Source organism: Ovis canadensis, chromosome 21 (genome assembly GCF_042477335.2).
Source record: "Ovis canadensis isolate MfBH-ARS-UI-01 breed Bighorn chromosome 21, ARS-UI_OviCan_v2, whole genome shotgun sequence".
NCBI lineage: Eukaryota > Metazoa > Chordata > Mammalia > Artiodactyla > Bovidae > Ovis > Ovis canadensis.
Window position 1 is genome coordinate 60,926,844 of NC_091265.1, and position 20,328 is coordinate 60,947,171.

Consider the following 20,328-nt stretch of genomic DNA (forward strand, 5'->3'; position numbering starts at 1 on the left):
CCCTCCATGCAGGGTGGATCTCGTGTCTAGCCTTGGGGCTGCTGGTGCCTTTGCCCTCTGTTCCTCTTCGTTTCAGTAGCTGCTTTCTTTGGCTTTCTCCCGTGGTGAACAAGCAGTAGGAATTGGGGGTCTTTTTTCCTCACTGTTGTGTATCTGTGGGGTGGGTGTTTTTATTCTATTGATTTGGTTGCACTAGGTCTTTGCTGCTGTGTGAGGGCTTTCTCTAGTTGCAGCGAGTGGCGGCTGCTGTCTTATGGTGCCCAGGCTTCCTCACTGTGGTGGCTTCTCTTGCTGGGGAACACAGGCTCTGGGGCACCTGGGCTTTGGTAGTCGTGGTGCCCAGGCTGGTTGCCCCTCAGCATGTGGGATCTTCCCCGACCAGGGATCAAACCCATGTCTCCTACATTGGCAGATGGACTGTTATCCACTGGACCACCAGGGAAGTCCTACTTAACCTTTTTAAACCGTGCATACATGGTGTGTGTGCTAAGTCGCTTCAGTTCTTTGCAACACTATGGACCATGACCCGCCAATCTCCACTGTCCATAGGATTCTCCAGGCAGGAATATTGGAGTGGGTTGCCATGCCCTCCTCCAGAGGATCTGACCCAGGGATCGAACCCAAGTTCCTGTGGCTCTTGCCTTACAGGCAGTTCTTTACCACTGAGCCACCGAAGAAGCCCCTTTTTAAACCGTACTTGCTTTAATTACTACCTCATTGAGTTCTTGTGGATTAGCACAGATGATGGATGAGTAATTAAACCTGGGCCACTGTGCAGTTTAAATTTGGCCTGGATCCTCAAAGGATCTGCAAATCTGAGATACTACTATCTGAAATCATCCTGCCGGACCTTTCCCTCTTCCTTTGTGGGTTCCTGGGACTGAACTGTCATTTCTTGCTCTTCAGTTCTCTTGACAATAGAAACAGCCCTGATCTTAAGAAAGCCTTGAGATGGATTCTTCTGACAAAACGGACAACTCTTCCTAGGAATGTATTTTTATCTTCCTCCCAAATGTCCCAGAGACACTTCATCCCTGAGGCCCAGATTTGTGAGCCAAAAGCCATGAGGCCAATCTTAGGCTAGTTCCTTCCCTTTTCTGGGCTACTTTGCAGCCAGGAAAACTTTTCCTGCCCTTGGACAATCTCAGCAGTGTGTTGAGTCCCCAGAGGGCCTTATATCTTTTATGCCACACTTCATTGTGTGGCTGGAAATTAGAGGAAAGGGTAGATCTGAGTCTGCCCCAGGCCTGAAAGGCAGGGCTTGGGCTGCAGTAGTCTAAGCTGTTGCCAAGTTGGAGCAGTGGCCCAATAGTTTATTTCCCCCACCACCCTAGGAATAAAACCCAAGGGGTTCTGAGACACCATCTGAGGGGAATCTGCAGGCTTTTCTCCGGCTGTAGTATTTCAGTTAGGCTGGTGTTCTTTTGCCTTGTACTTGAAGTACCTTAAGGTGCTGCTGTTATGGGCTGGACCTTGCTTGAGTGGTGCCCAGAAACTCCACCTCAGATAGCTGACTGCTTAGGAAGAAATTTATGGAAATGGAAGGCCTTGGGTATTATCCTTCCTTTTTCTTTTCTCCAAACTGGGTTAGGGACGTATTCTCGGCCTTCCTCCCTCACAAACATTTCACTCGCTTTGTGGACTCCTGATGAGTATATTTTCATTTCAAAGCAAAGAAATATTCTTAAAGTCTTAATCTTAAAGCACAAAGAATAAGCTATAGAGTTTTGGTCAGTCAGTTCAGTCGCTCAGTTATGTCCAACTCTTTGCAACTCCACGGACTGCAGCATGCCAGGCTTCCCTGTCCATCACCAACTCCTGGAGCTTGCTCAAACTCTTGTCCATTGAGTCAGTGATGTCATCCAGCTGTCTCATCCTCTGTCGGTCCTCTTCTCCTTCTGCCTTCAATCTTTCCCAGCATCAGGGTCTTTTTCAGAGTCAGTTCTTCAAATCAGGTGGCCAAAGTATTGGAGCTTCAGCTTCAGCATCAGTCCTTCCAATAAATATTCAGGACTGATTTCCTTTAGGACTGACTGGTTTGATCTCCTTGTAGTCCAAGGGATTCTCTAGAATCTTTAACACCACAGTTCAAAAGATTCAATTCTTCGGTGCTCAGCTTTCTTTATGGTCCAACTCTCACATACATACGTTACCACTGGAAAAACCATAGCTTTGACTAGATGGCATTTGTCAGCAAAGTAATGTCTCTGCTTTTGAATATGCTGTCTAGGTTGGTCATAGCTTTTCTTCCAAGGAGCAAGTGTCTTTTAATTTCATGGCTGCAGTCACCATCTGCAGTGATTTTGGAGCCCAAGAAAATAGTCTGTCACTCTTTCTATTGTTTCCCCATCTATTTGCCATGAAGTGATGGGACTGGATGCCATGATCTTTGTTTTTTGAATGTTGAGCTTTAAGCCAGCTTTTTCACTCTCCTTTCACTTTCATCACGACACTCTTTAGTCCTCTTCGCTTTCTGCCATAAGGTGGTGTCATCTGTGTATCAGATGTCATCTGTGTATCAGGTAATTGATATTTCTCCTGGCAATCTTGATTCCAGCTTGTGCTTCATCCAGCCCAGCATTTCGCATTATGTACTCTGCATATAGGTTAAATAAGCAGGGTGACAGTATTCAACCTTGATGTATTCCTTTCCCAATTTGGAGCCAGTCCGTTGTTCCATGTCTGGTTTGTTGCTTGACCTGCGTACAGATTTCTCAGGAGGCAGGCAAGGTAGTCTGGTACTCCCATCTCTTGAAGAATTTTCCAGTTTGTTGTGATCCACCCAGTCAAAGGCTTTGGCATAGTCAATAAAGCAGATGTTTTTCTGGAACTCTGTTGCTTTTTCAATGATCCAATGGATGCTGGCAATTTGACCTCTGGTTCCTCTGCCTTTTCTAAACCCAGTTTGAACATCTGGAAGTTCTTGGTTCACGTTCTGTTGAAGTCTCACTTGGAGAATTTTGAGCATTACTTTGCTAGCGTATGAGATGAGTCCGTTTTGTTGGTAGAATTGCACAAATTCTTCTCTGAACTCTTACAGTGCTGTTGCATTTCTTATAGCAATTACCATTCTAGTCATACTTTCTTCTCTCTTAAGACCTCTCATCTCCCTTGTCCCTCAGCACTCAGTGGTGCCTGGTGTAAAGCCTGTATGTAGGGCCTGGGCTGGAGCAGGTGCTTGGTGGTGGTAGAGTGGAGAGGCACAGCCCATCCACGGCAAAGGCTTGACCAGTCACCCTCAGGGAGTTAAACCCTGTGCCCTGGAATTGTGTGTGTGTGGTTTTCTGTCAAGTATTTTTTCTTCCTTTAAAACAAAACATGAACTCTGTTGGCTTGATTAGGTGAGATACCTCTATCATGTACCAGGCAAATCTCACTATTCTCTTTTAAACTTTGAAAAAATATTCAAAAATTTGGATGATTCTTTAAATTCTGTAGTGCTATAGTTTTCAAGTCACACAATTTCATATAATCTTCTTTTTCCCCCTACCCCTGTGCTGCCCCTCCTGCTTCTGTCTCCCCGCTGGTAACCACCAGTTGGCTTCTCAGTGTTAGTCTTAATCATTTAGTTGTAGTGTTAAACATGTAAGTGGTATCATACAGTATTTGTTTTCTCACTTATTTCACTTAGCATGACAGTGACGTGAAAGTGTTAGTCACTGTTGTCTGACTCTGCAACCCCATGGACTATAGCTCAACAGACTCCTCTGTCCATGGAATTCTCCAGGCAAGAATACTGGAGTGGGTAGCCATTCCTTTCTCCAGGGGATCTTCCTCCTGAACCAGGGACTGAACCTGGGTTCCCTGCATTGCAGGCGGATTCATTTTCTGAGCCACTAGGGAAGGCCTCACTTAGTGGAAAGTTCATCTATGGTGCTGCAAATGGCAAAATCCGTTTTTTTTATGGCTGAGTAGTGTTATAGGAATACCACCATCTACACACACCCACACTCTACACATCATCTTTATCCATTCATCTGTTGATGGATACAGGTTGATTCCATACCTTGCTATAGTAACTGTAGATAATGCTGTTGTGAACATTGAAGTATAATGCTATTCCCTTTTATTCCTGTCCAATGATAGTGATATTTCATGAAAAATGAATCTTGATCCTGTTATCCTCAAACTTAAAGCCCTTTTATAGCTTCCAGTTATTTTCCTCCCCTTAGCCAGACTTATTATTTGAATGTTTGCAACTATGACTATACACAATTTTTTTTCCACATCTAAGCTTTATTGAGATGTAATTCACATGCTGTACAATTTACCCATTTAAAAAATATTTACTTGGCTTCATCAGGTCTTAGTTGGAGCATGCCAGATCTTCATTGCATTATGCAGAGGCTTTCATTGTGATGTGTACTTTCTAGTAGTGGTGAGTGGGCTCAGCAGTTGCAGCACCATGGGCTTAGTTGCTTTAGGACTTCAAGTCTTAGTTCCCTGACCCAGGGATCAAACCCATATCCTCTGAATTGCATATGCTCTGAAGTCCGCAATTCACCCATTTAATAATTCAGTGGCTCTTAGGATATTCGCAAAGCTGCACATCCATCATCATTTATTCTAGAGCACATGCACATTACTCCAAAAAGAAATCTTGGCTCCTTTTGGTTGTCTACCCCCAACCCCCTGCCCCCCCGCCACCCCCAAAACACACCCTTCTCTAGGCCTAGGCAACCACTCATCTACTTACTATCCCTGTGATAGTAAGTAGATGAATGGGCTTCCCTGATAGCTCAGTTGGTAAAGAATCTGCCTGCAGTGCAGGAGACCCCAGTTCAATTCCTGGGTCAGGAAGAGCCCCTGAAGGGAAAGGCTACCCACTCCCGTATTCTTGGGTTTCCCTTGTGGCTCAGCTGGTAAAGAATGTGCCCACAACGTAGGAGACCTGGGTTCGATCCCTGGGTTGGGAAGATCTCCTAGAGAAGGGAAAGGCTACCCATTCCAGTAATCTGGCCTGGATAATTCCATGAACCATATAGTCCATGGGGCACAGAAAATCAGACATGACTGAGCGACCTTCACTATCCCTGTAGATTTACATATTCTGGGCATCTCACGTGCATAGTATCATACAACATGGGGCCTTTTTGTGTCTGGTGTCTTTCAATTAGGTTTTCAGCATCATCCATGTTGCAGCATATATTAGTACTTCATTCTGTTAGATAATATAATGGGTTATATGGATGTTATCACATTGTACTTATTCATTCATCAGTTGACAAACATTTGGGTGGTTTTCACAACTCATTTTTTAAAAATATGCAGACTTGAACCAGACACTTCATTGAAAAAATATACAAATGGTCCGTAAGTACCAAGAAAAGGTGCTCAATATTCATTAGTCGTTGTCCTTTAGTCACTACATCTCTTTTGTGGCCCTCTGGACTGTAGCCCACCAGGCTCCTCTGTCCTTGGATTTCCCAGGCAAGAATAGTGGATTGGGTTGCTATATCCTTCTCCAGTTTCCAGTTAAAGATGAAATCCCTTAACATAGCCCACAAGGCTCTCGTAACTGTGAACTTACCTCTTTCAGATTTCTGTTATGCACTTTGCTTCCTAAGGTCACCACGCTTTTCCTATCAGGGGCCTTCACATATGTGGTTTCCTCAACTTGGAATAGCAATCACCCCCCTCCACCCAGCCCCTAAAGTCAGCCACTATTTACATGTTTTCAAAGTACCCTGTATTCATCCCTCCACAGTGCTTACAGCAAGCATACATAGCAAGTTTGCTTCTCAACTAAAAATCACATCTCATTCATCAAAATCCTGGTTTGGAATTCAAATTACTGATGAATCAATTCAGGAACTTTTAGTGTGAGAGACCTTGTGGCACTTTAAAATGGTCTATAATGAGAATTTGGTCTTGGTGGATAAAAGGAATTATGTACCTCCACATGGAGGTTTTAAACTGAGGTTTAGAAATAAACCTATTTGTTTCAACAGTCCTCTTATGTTGTCTGAAAACTAACCCCTTTCCAGTATCATCTGTTTTGGGGAGAGTGAAAGGATTCTTCAAGGCTTTTTCTCCTTTACCTTTTAATTAATTTTTTTGGCCACAACATACAGCATTCAGGATCTTAGTTCCCCAACCAGGGATCAAACCCGAGTCCCCTGCAGTACAGGTATGGCGGCTTAACCACTGGACCACCGGGGGGTTCCGTCCTTCACTGTTTAGACTGTGCTGTGCAATACAGTAACCACTAGCCACATGAAGCTAATTAAAAACTTCAGTTTCTCAGCTTCACTGGGCACATTCCAAGTACTTTTAATAGCCACATGTATCTAGTAGCTATAAATTGGACCTCAGATATAGAACATGTTCAACAATGCCAAAAGTTTTACTGGACAGTGCTAATGTAGAACTGTAACTGAATCCAGTTTTTTTCCTGGCTTTTTCTGCCAGTGATACAGAAATCAAGATATGTTAAATTGCTATGTTGTGACTTCCCTAGTGTCCCACTGGCTAAGACACGATGCTCTCAATGCAGGCGGCCTGGGTTCAATCCCTGTTCAGGGAACTAGATTTCACATGCCACAACTAAGACCCAACAGTCACATAAATATTTTTAAAAATGCAACATTAACTTAGCACAGAGCAGGACCAGAGATTTTAGTGAAGCTAACAAAATATGTACGTATTTATTTGCTCTGCATGATGCCTTACAGATCAATCACAATGAAATCTGTGTCTTTGCCCCCCGCAAAAAACCCCCCCAAAACCCCAACTAGGACAATTCTGCCTCCTTGGGGAATACTGGGGCTAATGTGGGCTTTGCGTACATCAGTTCTAGTTGGGAGTGTGTGCATGGAGCAGGGAACCTTTCTAGAGGTTGTCTACTGCCCCCAAAAATCAGGGAGAAATTTTGCTTATGTCACACAAATATATTTTAAGTACAAAATATGTGGGGAAAATGCAATTTTTAAAGGTTCACAGAATTTATATCACCATGTAATACAGGATACAATAAAGTTTAAGTAGAGTCTATCATTAAATTTGTTTTATGAGAACTTAAGCAATGATAAGAAAATATCATGTCCATGAATCTTTTCAAAATTTTTCTAGAGGATGCATTTTATTGCACAAGATTATCACTGCCACTTATGAATACCCTAGTTGCTTTTCTGCTCAAAATGCTGACATATCCCCACATCATAACTATTTTATTCATTTCAGCCAAAGTCTAATTCTAGTTTAAATTGTGAATTTAAATAAACATATACCGTGAAGTCAAACTGAGTCCATATGACAGGTCCTTGTTCTCACTCAACCTTTTCCTGACACAGGGTTCTCTCTGTGGGGCTGACTTTTATCACTACTAACCTGGGTTTGCTGATGTATAAACGGGAAAAAGCAGCCCTGGTTTTTTACAGAGAAGGAGCCTGACCACTAGGTGTAGCAGACTTATTAATGTCTTAAGATGCTGGCTAATTTATCTCCACTCAGTGCTGAGGCTGTAGTACTTATCTCACTAAATCCTTTCATGTAAATTTCAGGTATCTGTTCTTCCACTGAAGTTTGTAGTTTGAGCACAACTGAGAAAGAACCAGAAGATATTCGTGGTAAATTAAGTCATACAAATACAAAAAAAAAAAATTAAGTGTTAGAAATGTTTATTTGTCAAAATATATATATTAAAAAAAAAAGTGGGAGAAGTGGAGTAAAACAAGGCTAAATTTCAGCTACTGCTGTACCACGATCACAGGTCAGACATGAAACAAAACAAAACAAACAAAACAACCACCAAAACCCCAATGGTCTTGGCAATTTCAGAAGATTAGCTTCAGTGTTAAGAGTCCAGAGCTAACAGAGAAGAGTAAAAGGTTGCTTGCCTCTACGTGGTCATTTTAAAGGGAAAGGAGATGTTGCAGGTAGGCAGGGAGAAGGGGTCAACTCCTAAGGAAAGCAAGATAAGAGGGATTCCACTGTACAGGAGAAAGGGGACACCAACATAATCCTTACCTAGGGCTGCTCAGAGGCTGGGAACGTGAGGAACAGAAAGGCTACAGAGACTAGTACCAGGAGGAGAGAAAAGTGAACGTAGAAGAATTAAATTAAGAAAGAAAACATAGTTGGTCACAAACTCCTTTGTTTACTGAAACATGAAGCAATGGAAACATCCCGGCAAAGGGGACCGCGCGGAGCAAGTTCTCATATATGACCGCAGCCCGAGGGTTCAGTCCGCAATTATCCTACCTGAAAGAGAGCACAACACAAGAGGCTTACACAATGCCTGGAGAGCAGCTTGGCTCCGAGTACAGGGGCCCTGGTCCCGTCCTGTATTCCAGGGGGAAAAAGAACAGAACAAAACAAAACCAAGTCAGACTGGATCAAAGTTACATCTCATGTAATCACCTTTCTACTATGGCTATATATAGGAATCTACTTATATACAGAACAAGAAGCAATCTGGAAGACTGCTATATTGGTGATAAATATATCTTTCTCATTTTTTTACCCATCTTTTAGGTAAAACTACTTCTGTGATACAAGGCTACTGTCACTGAAACAAAGGGCATACAGATATCAAGAACCGTAATTTAATTTTTGGTTTCAAAAAATCAGAAGATGCTAGGTCTCAAATATGGTCAATTACACTATTCTAAATATGCCTCATTTTAATCTTTCATATAAACACGTCTTCAGAAATGACAATCATAAAGGGTTTCAAGGAGTGGTTCATTCATCCTCCAACAAACCTGCATTATCATACTGTCACAGATTTAGAGTCACAATTACAGTAGTTCCTTTAATTGACCAAATCTCCCTTACCAAAACAAGAGAAGAAATCCTAAATTCTCTAATTCTTCCATTGGTGATGGGAACTCCAGACACCAATGGCTGGGGGAAAAAAAAAGTTAACTCACACCAAGTTCCTCTACTTATTACAGACAAAGGGCCAAATCTTGGTCTTGATCTGTGCCAATCGACTTCAAAAGCTGTGACGTTCTTGAATCAGTTCTGCTAGGGTGAGACCCGAATTTGGATCCCCAACAGTTCTGGAGTATTTCATCCTGGCAGCCTCATTAACATCAGGCTCCTGGGACTGCAACCAACTCAGGGTTATTCAGTCCATATGAGGTTCATACCTGGAAGGTAAGTTTCTTTAACAGTCATCACTAAAAAGAGGTTAGTTGAACAACCACTGCTAGCAGTCAAAAACCACGTAAACATACCTTAGTAATACTTTAAAGACCACAATATATACTATTTAATGTTTAACTTTGGAACATAGTTGAGAGAAATGTACGGTTATCTAGAAGACACCACCTTACTTAAGAGGCATATCCTAACTTGATGGAAGACCAGCAGCATTAAAAGATTAATGGCAGACCACACTAGTTGTTAACATGATCTACTTCGTGTACATGAACACTCACTGCTACACAGCAGTCACAGCAGATCCCTGTCTTGTCATAGTCACACAGGATATAACATCACAGGTTCATATATTTCTCACTAAGCAAAAGGGAAAATTCCTGTCACTTGGTTTTCTTCTACTCATACATCAAAGAGGTATGTTAAGAACCCTGGAAACTCGCCCTGGAAACTCAGGGTGGTAACTCAGGTTAACTTTCCTACTAGGCCTCCAGTTCTGCTGATGCTCAATTTCAAGGTACTAGGTATCAATCTCTAGATACTCCAATTATACTTGACATTCCAACATCTTTGCTTATATTACCTGAAAGAGGAACAATTAAACTGCCAGGGTTACCATCAATGGGATTTCATACACTTCAGAAAATTACCTGTTTAATCTAGCTCTTTACATGTTCTCTAACAAAAAAATCCCCCCAATTTGCTGGAAGCAATGGGAAGTGTCAGGCTCTAGATAGTAGCATCATAAGCCATGCAGAAATACAGCTAAGTGCCCACGGAGAACAAGATGCTCTGGATTACTAATAAGGAAGGGACTCCACGGAATCCAGAGCAGACAGTGGCATCAAAACATTGCTTTCAAGCAAGTGTCTTGGAACTAAATGCCTAAAACTCAGAGGATTTTATTTGGCTTATTTATTAAAAGAGTTTTCTCTGATAAAGGCTCATGAGCTAAGTAACAGTTTTATTAGCAAATTGGAAATCTGAAGTTAGTTTTAATCCTCATTGGTGACATTAACTATTAACTTCTGAACCTGTACTCTTCAATGTACATCACAGTGACTTTTGTGGTGGAAAGAGAAAGTGGTTTTGGACTCAGGTAGGCCTGACTATGAATTCTGGCTTTACCTCTCAATCACCAGATGACATCAGACAAAGCACTTAACCTCTCTGGGCCTTAGACTCCTTTTTCTGTGAAAGAGAAAGCGTCTTAAAACCTTGCTGTATCATTAAACGATGTATGTATAGAGAGTACTCAAGTGTTAGTTCTCTTCAACTATGTTTCTTGTAACAGATCTGCTTACATTTGATTAAAGAACAATATCCTAATAAACTGAGTTGTTGTTTTCCTGGGATGGCCAAGTTGGTTGGAATTCTAAACAAAGCCCTCAACAGGCCAAATGAAGCTCTGGCCTAGAGAAATATTTAAGACTAAAATGCAGTGACTACCTTTTGGATACTGTCCTGACAGCAAACAGGTGGCTTTAGCCTCCTCTCTGTGGCAAGGTCTCCCTTCTGGGGAACTAAATGGAATCTCTTAACCACACCCACCCCACTCTCACCTCCAGTTTTTAAAAGGCTGAGTACCGTGCTCGGTCCACATACTGCTCCCGTTCATACCGGGCCATGTCATACAGAGAATTCCGTGCAGCTGCTGAAGCCTGAGACAGCTCACTCTCTGGCCCATAACCGTAGCCCTCTCCAACTGTGGGGAGTACAGCTGCACCACGACGCAGGGGGCTCCTGTCCCTTCCGTAATAGGAGGAAGTGGTGGCAGCGGCAGCAGCCATAGCAGCTGAGGTGGCAGCAGCGCCTGAGTTTGGCAACAGGTGTCTGTCGTAGGGATCAACGGAAGTGGAGTTGAGGTGACTGGTCACAGCTGTGTTCTGGACTTGAGGCAGATGAGACATGGTCTGCTCTGCATAGTTGTAGGCAGAAGCTGCTGCTGCTGCTGCCACTGCCTCATAAGAGCGGACTCGGTAACGCTTATAGTAGTCAAGTGCTCCATATGCGTCGTTGTAATACATGGATTCCCCGTAGCCCATGGTATAAGGTGTGCGCACCGCTCCATACTGTTCATTATACTGCTCGGTAAAGTCCGCCACGCGGCCTGAACGATCTACTGGACACTCTTTGGACCAGTGCCCCTCTTTCCCACACCGATAGCAGCCACTCTGGTCTCCCATCCCAGGGGCAGTGCGAAGCCGGCTGGTGGACAATTGCACGTGCATTCGTTTGCCTTTAGGAAATAGATGTAAGAAGATTTATTATAACTCATTAACCTTCCTTGTCTTCCCCAAACTCAACTAGTTGGCAAGACACACAAACATACAAACACACACTCCTACAACCCTATTTCAACAATCCCCTCCAAAATAAAAGCTGAAGTTTTAACAGATGAGACTTAGAAAATCTGAGTCCTCAGAAACCAGTCAATGCTTTCTACTTACACCAGCAGACTGGGATTCCCTCCTACTTCCGTCTCCAAGACTTTCTTCTCCCCAACACAGAAATTGAGAGTTTCCACTTTTCAATACTAAGACTAATATCAAAACCTGACAATTTTTCCAAATCAAATATCCAACACCACCTCAGTTATGCTCTGCAGAGTAAAGCATCTTACCAACCTCTCACAGATTTACTCAGGGCCACATAAGGCCTAAGCATGTACTGTAGCTTAAAAACCACAGCATGTGCTGTCCATCTTGTTTCTTCCAGCCATTTTTACAAGTGTCACCAGAAGGCTATGTTGGGTACACAAATCATACCTGGTGCATCATCTGCTTCAACTCCAGGACCTCTTCAGAGTTAGTTATAAGACCTTTCAGACTTCAATCCCACCCCCACACTGCTTTTTAAGCAAAGGTGAATCCACGCCTGCTGCGGAAAGAAAACCACCTGACCCAGGTCTCTCAACAGCAAGAAATGGTTCTTGAAGCGGTACTGGTTTCTTAGGGACAGTGTGTTTTCATATAATGGAATGATTGGCATTTCATCCTGTTATGCAGTAAACTACATAAACCTGTGAACAATTCTTTACAGGGAATTGTCTACTTGTCAGAAAAATGCAGCACTGGCCTAAAGGCTTCAGGGCACCCGTACAAACAAGCCACATCCATACTTGCAGGAAATGACCAGCACGAGGAACAGCTAAGAGAAGATAAGAGAAGAAACAATCTTTGCCCCGGGCTTGTGTACAACCAAGCCCACGGACCCTTGCTAATGAAAGCATCCAAGGTCTTTAAAAGCAGTTTGAGAAAAGGCATATTCTTGGCAGCATTTGGTGCCAAACTGCCTAAGACTTTGGAGATCAAGTCAATGCTTTACAGATTGTAGCCAAAAGCAGCCAGCACAGAAGTAGAGAACTGGGGCTTTGCATCACTCTAAAGGGCTGCTCAGGACAAATCCCCCCTCCGCGATCAGCAGGTTGCTCTCTCTGTAACAGACCTTGTTCTGGATGCAGCTATGCGGTAGGAGGCCTCGTGCTCCACCATCCTGTTGGAAACAGCCCGATTCAGGACGGCAGCCAGAACAGCGCCATGCACTGACCCTGAGAGGGGAGCGGGTTAGTGCAGTAATATCACTTTAGTCAAACTCAGTTCTGCCCAATGTCCAACATTCCTACCACCCCAGTTTCTAGTAGCTGCTGCCTCAAACTTAAAACCCTTTCTTTAGCAGAAACAAAGGTGCTCAGGTTTTTACTTCCAGCTGCTAGTATAGAGGCAGCATCCACCATAAACAGTGATACAGTCAACAAGATACCAAACAGCAATTTAATATGAAAGCAGCATGTAGCCATCCCATTATTTTCACAGATACAGATACTCCCATTCTTAGAAGTTATTACAGATCAAATGCTAACTGTGCTTAGAACAGAAACACACGGATTTTTGCCCCAATTTATATCCCAAATGTAGAATTCCCTATAATTTGGACTGGAGGGATTACAAGCTACTTGGCTTTCAAACATGCATGGTAACATTAAACGTGTGTGATAGAAACAAACTATTTCAATTCTGAAGTCAGTGTAACCAAGCCAATCTAAAAAGCAGCGAATCCAGAGACCTAGAAGTACATTTCCAAGGAAAATATGTAACTAAATCCTTTACAGATTATGGGTACTTTCTTTTTTGAGAAGCAAAATCCAGTTACTTTTTTTCCCCTTGATGTTTCTATTACTACATACAATCTCCACCACTGCTTTTAGAGTGGAACTCAGAAGTTTATAAACATCTGTAGTAGCTGTAAAAAGGATTCAGGTAAACAACTTTTAAAATCTAGAACTAAAAGATCTACAACGGAAGGGATAGATTTTTTTCACATAATCTTTCCAAAGGTTGTAACCAGGCGTTTAATGTAAATTTCTTGAAATTCTTATGATAACTGAAATATACTGTGCTTCTCTATTACCTTAAGGAACCAATGCAAAGAAAACTGAAAGACTAAATTCTACTACTCTACTAAGCTTGGAGAGGCCAAAAGCTTTAAAATTTTCTGCAATCTCCAAGAAAATTACTGAGGTATGTTGCCAACATTTCCCAGAAAACCAGCCTCCACCGCCCACAGTGTTTTCTTTTGAAAGAAAGAGGTGGGCAACCTGAGATCCTCAATGCTGAGCTCCTACCAAATAACAGAACCCAGAAATTAGGAATATAGCTTGATATACAACTGTACTCCAATTTAATGTTTGTTTACATACTGGTGAAAAACAAAACACATAAACTCATATAACATTCCCAGCTCAGCTGCCTGAGTTATTACTTGGGAATAGCTTCTTCAGGGTCTTTCACTGCAAACTGCTTGCTAAATCAGTAGCGGTTCAGTTCACTGCTGTTTATGGGGAGGAAACAGATCCCCAGAGACTCAGGTAAACTCAGATTTTGCTGCTTTCTTTTTAAGTCATACAGTCAGGAAGCCTCAGTAGCAGCCATTAACATATAAAGGTTCAAAAGATGACCAAAGTGGCACTTTGAGGTCCCCTTTATTAGGGGATGAGTAAAAAGGCTTTATGAAAAAAATGTGACAAATTGGTATCTAGATTGTATTTTCTGTAAGACTGCAACTTTTTATCCAATGCTAAACTTTCTCTTGTCATCTGGAAAAAAAACAAAGCTGGTTATAAAAATGTCTGTACATAAAACATAATGAAAAGTTGAGTGCTTTCTCCAGGGGGCCCAGGCTAAGAACATGAAAACCAAATAAAGGATCCTTTTTTTCCCCCAATAATGACATTTCAAAAAATCTCACAGATCATTGTGTTATTACATCCTGAATGAAACCCACTGTATTAAAACATTTCTTTCAAGCCAACCCCCCTCTCAAGTAACTGACGTCCATATACCTATTTCTGATCCTATTCTTTTACTCTATTGCATATTAAAAAGGTAAAGACAAGCAGTATTATACTAGAACATCACTGCAGTTTGTACCAGACTTTAACTGCATTCTTTCACATTTTGCTTGTTACCTATCAAGAGAGAACTCCCATTTCCTCCAACACTGTCCATTCATGATGCCCTCCTTCATCCAATGAAAATAATTCAGGGTATTTTTAAAGGTATCTGAAGCGCAACAGCTTTCCAAAATAATAAAAGAAAACCAAATATAAATGAGGAAAGGTATTACATTTTAAAGAAGTTTCTAACCATCACAGAAACATCTGTTGTTGCAAACACCACTCACCTTTTATCACACAGTGCTTTTACTGCCAAAGCACTTTCACATCTATCACCTCATTCTAGCCTCACTACCATCCTGTGAGGGAGGTACGGCAGGGACCATTATAACTCTACTTTACAAGTGGGGAAAATGAAGCACAAAGAGGTTAAAACACTTGTCCATGCTCATATGACAAATAAATGGTAGCAAGTCTCTACAGTTTTTGCCCCGTGCTTTAATGAGCAGCTAAAAGCCAGGACACCACTGGCTGAAGCTGGAAATATCTGATGCATTATTTGCAATCTCTACTATCTGCAGACTTTCTTACCCTTTTCTGGTCAACTTTTCCTCTTCTCCATTTTTGTTCTGTTTTCTAGGTTTAGTAGAGGACCCTTAAGTACGTCTTTACAACCCTTTTAATGGTACTCAGAGAAAAAAATGATCTTAATTTATAAACCTGAAAAGTGGATGTAAACATGTGGTCTAAGACGACACTATCAACAAAAAGCTTGTAGAACAGCGCTGTACAACAGAACTTCCTGTGATGGCGCGAGCGTTCTGTATCTGCACTGACGCAGTCACTACTAGCCTGCATGACTTCTGAGCACTTGAAGTGTGTGCAGCACAACTGAGAAAGTGAGCTTTAAAATTTATTTAGTTTCGATTTGACAGCCACATGGGGCTAGTGGCTACCATGTCAGCACAGTTCCAGAGGGTCTTCAACCTCCTGTGGTACTAATGACAACGTATGTAGTTTTATTAATGATATAAATAATTCGATATGACACCCTAATCGGAATCTCCTCAGAAGCAGAACCGTAATTCCCATTCAACCTAACATTTTTAGAAATGTCCTTTTTTCCCTTTAAGATTAAATGATAGTATGTGGAGCAGAACACATAGCAGTTTTTGGCTCTGCTTATATAGTTCATCACATAACCAAAAGATAACCCCCCAAAATCAGATTCACCACCCAGATTTACAATACAGAGATTCTTAAAGATGTCTTTGTTCTTTCCCACCACGGCCCATTGCCCAGGGCAGTAAGGAGTATAAACCCTATGCATTTAAACTCTCAAATATATAAGGCTTCCTCATCATAACAAAAGAAGCAAGTAAGCCACAGACCTTTATCCTCTTCTCCCATTTGCAGATTAAACTTCCTACAGCACCCAAATGAATGACGCTTGCAGGTAAAAGTGACCTACCGTTTGTGATTCTACAAAGTTGTTGAGAAACATCTTGGCAAATCTGAAAAGGAGAAGTGTGTGCTTCTCCAAGAGTTGTGTTTAAGCATGGTAAACATACAATCGTTCTATTATCTCCAGCTAAAGTGGAACGGAAGACACCACCCTGCCAGCCCCATGGTCCTCTGTTCTTGTTTACACCTAGACCCCCACTCGGTTTTGCCACCCAAGCCCCAGAGCAGTTCACCTTGAAACTCTGTGTTGTCAAGGCCCCTGATGGCCTCCACTGCATCCTCAGCCCGCTCCATGTGTACAAAGGCATAATCTTTCACGATGTCACATTCGATGACTGGACCATACTCCTCAAACTTGGCCCGGAGCTCTTGGTTGGTACAGGTAGGACTGATGTTGCCTACATGCAACTTGGTTGAAGCTTTGCTCTTATTCTTGCTGGCTTCCACGTTGATGTTCACCCCGTGCAGCTTGTAGTGGTGCAGGTTGCGGATGGCATCCTCGGCCGCCGTCTTGTCCTCTATGTGCACAAAGCCGTAGTTCTTAATGATGTCACATTCCAGCACCTTCCCATACTGCTCGAAGAGCGAGCGGATCTCCTGCTCTGTGGCCTCCCGGGGCAGGTTTCCGATGAACAGCTTCACCATTCTGACAAGAGCCTGGAAGAGAAGAAAGGAGATTTTCAGAAGTTAGAGGCGAAAGTTTCAATGCACTGCATTTCGGATTAATCCTCCCAAGTTCTTGGCACCTTCAAGATGCTCTCACAGACGCTCCTTCTTTTTTCAGTAGCGGGAGAAAGGTTAGCTCTTAAGGAGTAGTGTAAGCTGTGTGTTAACACGCGAACGGATCGGTTGTCAGCATGCACTGCATAGTCCCTCGTGAAATAAGGCGCCCTTTAAGTAACAGGCTTAGCTTGAAATACTCCTGTTCGGGGGCAGGTAAGAGAAGAATCCAAACGGGGGGGAAGAGGCATATATCTAACTGTCCCTGGTAACAAGGTTTTGGAGGGAAATCTGTGTACCTCTCTTCCGTGAAGCATCACCGTTCAAAATACTTTTACGAATAAAAAGGCCCCCTTTGCCCCAATTGGGACCCCCACCCCCGCCCTGGCGACCCAACTCCAGTGCCTTTTCCCCAACAAAGACTCGACTCGACCCCTGCCCCGCCCCCTCCGGAGACCCGGCCCCGCCTCCTCCCGTTGTCTTCCCCGGACCTCCCGCCCCAAGAGAAGAAACCCAAACCCTGGGCCATCCCCGTCCGCCAGAGGCCCGGCCGGCCCGGCTCTCGGGCTCCCCACACGCCCATGGATACCTTGCGCACCTCCGGGTGGCAGCAGCGCTGGCGGCGGCTCCCGCGTCAGAGAGAACCCTACAAAATGGCGACGGCCGCTCAAACCTCGGCGCGACCGGGGCTTTCTCGCGCGCCACCTGACGCACGCGCGAGTGCGCGCTGCCCACCCCCTCCTCACCCTCGCGGGAGCCAGGCGACCAATCCCGCGGCCGCGTACAAATGGCTGCCCCGGGCTCGGCTCCCAGTCGCCCCGATAGGGGGCGGGGCCCGCTGTTGTCGGCGCGGCGGAGCGGAGGTCAGCCCGCCCCCTGGCCCGGCTAGCCAATCAACACCTTGGACGGTGGTGTGGGTGGGGGTCGGCGCTCACGCGTCAGAAGGCTCTGGGCGCAACCACTGCCTTGGTGAGATCGGAAGCCCGGGAGTCACAGTGGATCATAATGGATCCATTCACAATGGATCGTGCTATTGGGCAGTGTCGGGGGGCGGAGGTGGGGAAGGACGGCCGCTACTGATGACAAAGGGTTATCCCACTGAGTCCCCGAAAAGCGGGTTTTCTTAGCAATCGGCCAGCCTCTACGGTAGCTTGGGGCAACATTTTAGGAATACAGGTGGGCCACATTTCAAGCAAACCTGGCCTTTTTTTTTTTTTTTTTGGTAGAGCTTTATAACATAATTCAAAAAATTTTAATTGAAAACATGTACTTCATTGGTGAGGAAACAGAACCGAAGATGGCAGAGCTGAGATAGCTCGTAGAGGCATTATATCCAGGTTACACTCAAATCAGTTGGGTTTTGTTTGTCACATATACACGAAGGCTGGTTTTCTCTCCCTAGCTAGAGAATTAAGCTCTAATTATGTGTCCTTAACAGTTCCCGATTCGTGGCGAGCACACCAACGAATGCTTGGTATAGAGGACCAGAGAGGTTTCTTGTTTTGGGGACAGGCCAGGGTCTCCACCTCCAGACCAAGCTGCTGGAGGACAGGGCAACTGACCAGGGCATTTTCCAGCTTTCAGAATTCAACTGTGGTCCAAGGGCACCTCCTGCTGGCAAAAAGGAAGTTACTAAGGGGGTTTATTACTCACTGTCACCTTTGGACAAAGAATAGACGTTTATGGAGATTGATGGACTTAGCTTATCTCCAAGTAGAGCATGCCAGGATGTTTGGTCCATCACCATTCCTCCTTGGTATCTTTTCTGATACTATCAGGCACAAACTCTGCATGCTGTCCTCTTCCTCTTCAGCTACTTGGTTACATTTCTTTTACTGAATTCTTTGTTTTCCACGAATTTCAGAAGAGGCACTGTCCTTCCAATTCTGATAACACTCATGCTTATCTCCCACCTAATTCTATTTACCCTCCCATTCCCTTCTTCTCTTGGTCATTTCCCAGTTTCTCTCTATAGTCAGACTTTTAAAACACCAGCGAGGGACCCCTTTGCCCATTTCTGAAATAGTTTTTACTCATCTTTGCTATTAATTTTTCTAACTTGGATTTCTTCCCAGTGTTTCAGGGTGGATTTTTGCAAACAGTGTGAACCTGCTGTTGCCCACCTTTATGCCTGTGTTTTGGGTTCTATCTTCCTCTCCAATTGCGCAAGTTTTCTGAGGTTACCAAAACTAATATCCTTTTAACAGTTTGCACCCCTCTAAAATTTTTCGTTTGTTCACCATCCTTTCCTCCTGTGTTTTTATACTGTTTCTCCTCATAGCTCTGACCATACCATTCCATCTTCTCCCCCATCTATTTCCCTATTCTTATCTATTCCCTTTTACCTCCCCTTCGCTTTCCCTCACTGTTTGAAAATGAAAGTCGCTCAGTCGTGTCCGACTCTTTGCAACCCCATGGACTATACAGTCCATGGAATTCTCCAGGCTAGAATACTGAAATGGGTAGCCGTTCCCTTCTCCAGGGGATCCTCCCAACCCAGGGATCGAAGCCAGGTCTCCCGCATTGCAGGCAGATTCTTTACAGCTGAGCCACAAGGGAAGCCCTCGTAGGCAACCGTTAAATGAATTTAGAATGTATTATTTTGTGTTCTTGCAAGATATATATTTTTTAAAATTGAAGTATATTTACCATGTCGTGTTAGTTTCTGGTGTACAGCAAAGTGATTCAGTTGTACATATACATATACTCATTTTCATATTCTTTTCCATCATAGGTTTTTACAAGCTCTTTATTTATTTGTGTTAGTTGTGGCATGAAGGATCTTTTTAGTTGGGGCATGGAAATGTTTAGTTGCAGCATGTAGGATCTTGTTCCCTGACCAGGAATGGAACCCAGGCCCCCTCAATGGAAGCTCAGAATCTCAATCACTGCACCATCAGGAAAGTCCCTACAAGATATTGAATATAATCACCTGTGCTATACCTTAGAACCTTGTTGTTTGTCTATTTTATATATAGTAGTTTGCATCTGCTATTCCCGAACTCCTAATTTTTCCTCCCCTATCTTCCTCTTTGGTAACTATAAGTTTGTCTTCTGTAAGACATGTTTTTTTAATGCACATTTGCTTTTTCCATTACAAAAAATGTTTCACTGTGGACATTTTCAAAAAGGCCCAAATAAAGAATATTATGAAATCTTCTGGGCCCCTTACTCAGCTTTGACAGTTATCAACATTTGCTCATCTTATTTCATGCAGCCCCTTTGCTTTGTGTGTGTGCATTAGGGCTAGAGTTTTTTTTAAGGCAAATTCCAGTCATAATGTCGTTTCACCTATAAGTTTCTCACTAACTGCCTCTAAAAAATCAGCTCTATGCGATGCTAATATCATGTGATATTGCTATTTAAATTTCTACTGGATTGTCCCAAGTATCTGTTTTTACATTTGGTTTCTCCTAATATGGATCTAAACAAAGTCCACCCTTGTTCATTTGGGTAAATGTTATTTGGGTAAATTAATTTATGAAGATGTTTATGTAAATTGTGTTGTATAGCTCATTGTTTCTTACTTTTTTCACTAAGCACTATGTAGTTCTTGTTGTTTAGTCAGTTAAGTCCTGTGTCTGACTCTTGCAACCCCGTGGACTGTAGCTCACAAAGCTCCTCTGTACATGGGATTTTCCAGG

General features: G+C 43.1%; 1 protein-coding gene across 18 annotated transcripts; it reads right to left on the reverse strand.

The window, feature by feature from the left end:
• Positions 1-7,602: 7,602 nt before the first annotated feature.
• Positions 7,603-17,533, reverse strand: LOC138427092 (RNA-binding protein 4B). 18 transcript variants are annotated; one of them, XR_011251905.1, is made up of 6 exons: positions 17,283-17,499; positions 16,198-16,621; positions 12,553-12,655; positions 10,668-11,344; positions 8,874-9,095; positions 7,603-8,202 (listed from the first exon to the last, which is right to left on the reverse strand). XR_011251905.1 is itself a non-coding variant. In XM_069566354.1 (4 exons), exons 2-3 carry the CDS (start codon positions 16,607-16,609, stop codon positions 10,677-10,679), a joined length of 1,080 nt encoding a protein of 359 aa, XP_069422455.1. In that variant the 5' UTR covers positions 16,610-16,621; positions 17,283-17,533; the 3' UTR covers positions 7,603-8,202; positions 10,668-10,676. The 18 variants fall into 18 exon arrangements, 6 of the variants coding, with proteins under 6 accessions (XP_069422455.1, XP_069422453.1, XP_069422452.1 ...); XR_011251903.1 differs by having other exon boundaries at positions 7,603-8,283; XR_011251904.1 differs by having other exon boundaries at positions 17,274-17,469.
• Between the last annotated feature and the right edge of the window lie 2,795 nt (positions 17,534-20,328).

Coding starts and splice junctions, on each gene's coding strand:
- LOC138427092 (XM_069566354.1), bottom strand. CDS start 16,609: ATGGTGAAGCTGTTCATCGGAAACCTGCCCCGGGAGGCCACAGAGCAG. Junction 11,345..16,197: donor TGACAACACAGAGTTTCAAG/GTGAACTGCTCT, acceptor TATTTCCTAAAG/GCAAACGAATGCACGTGCAA.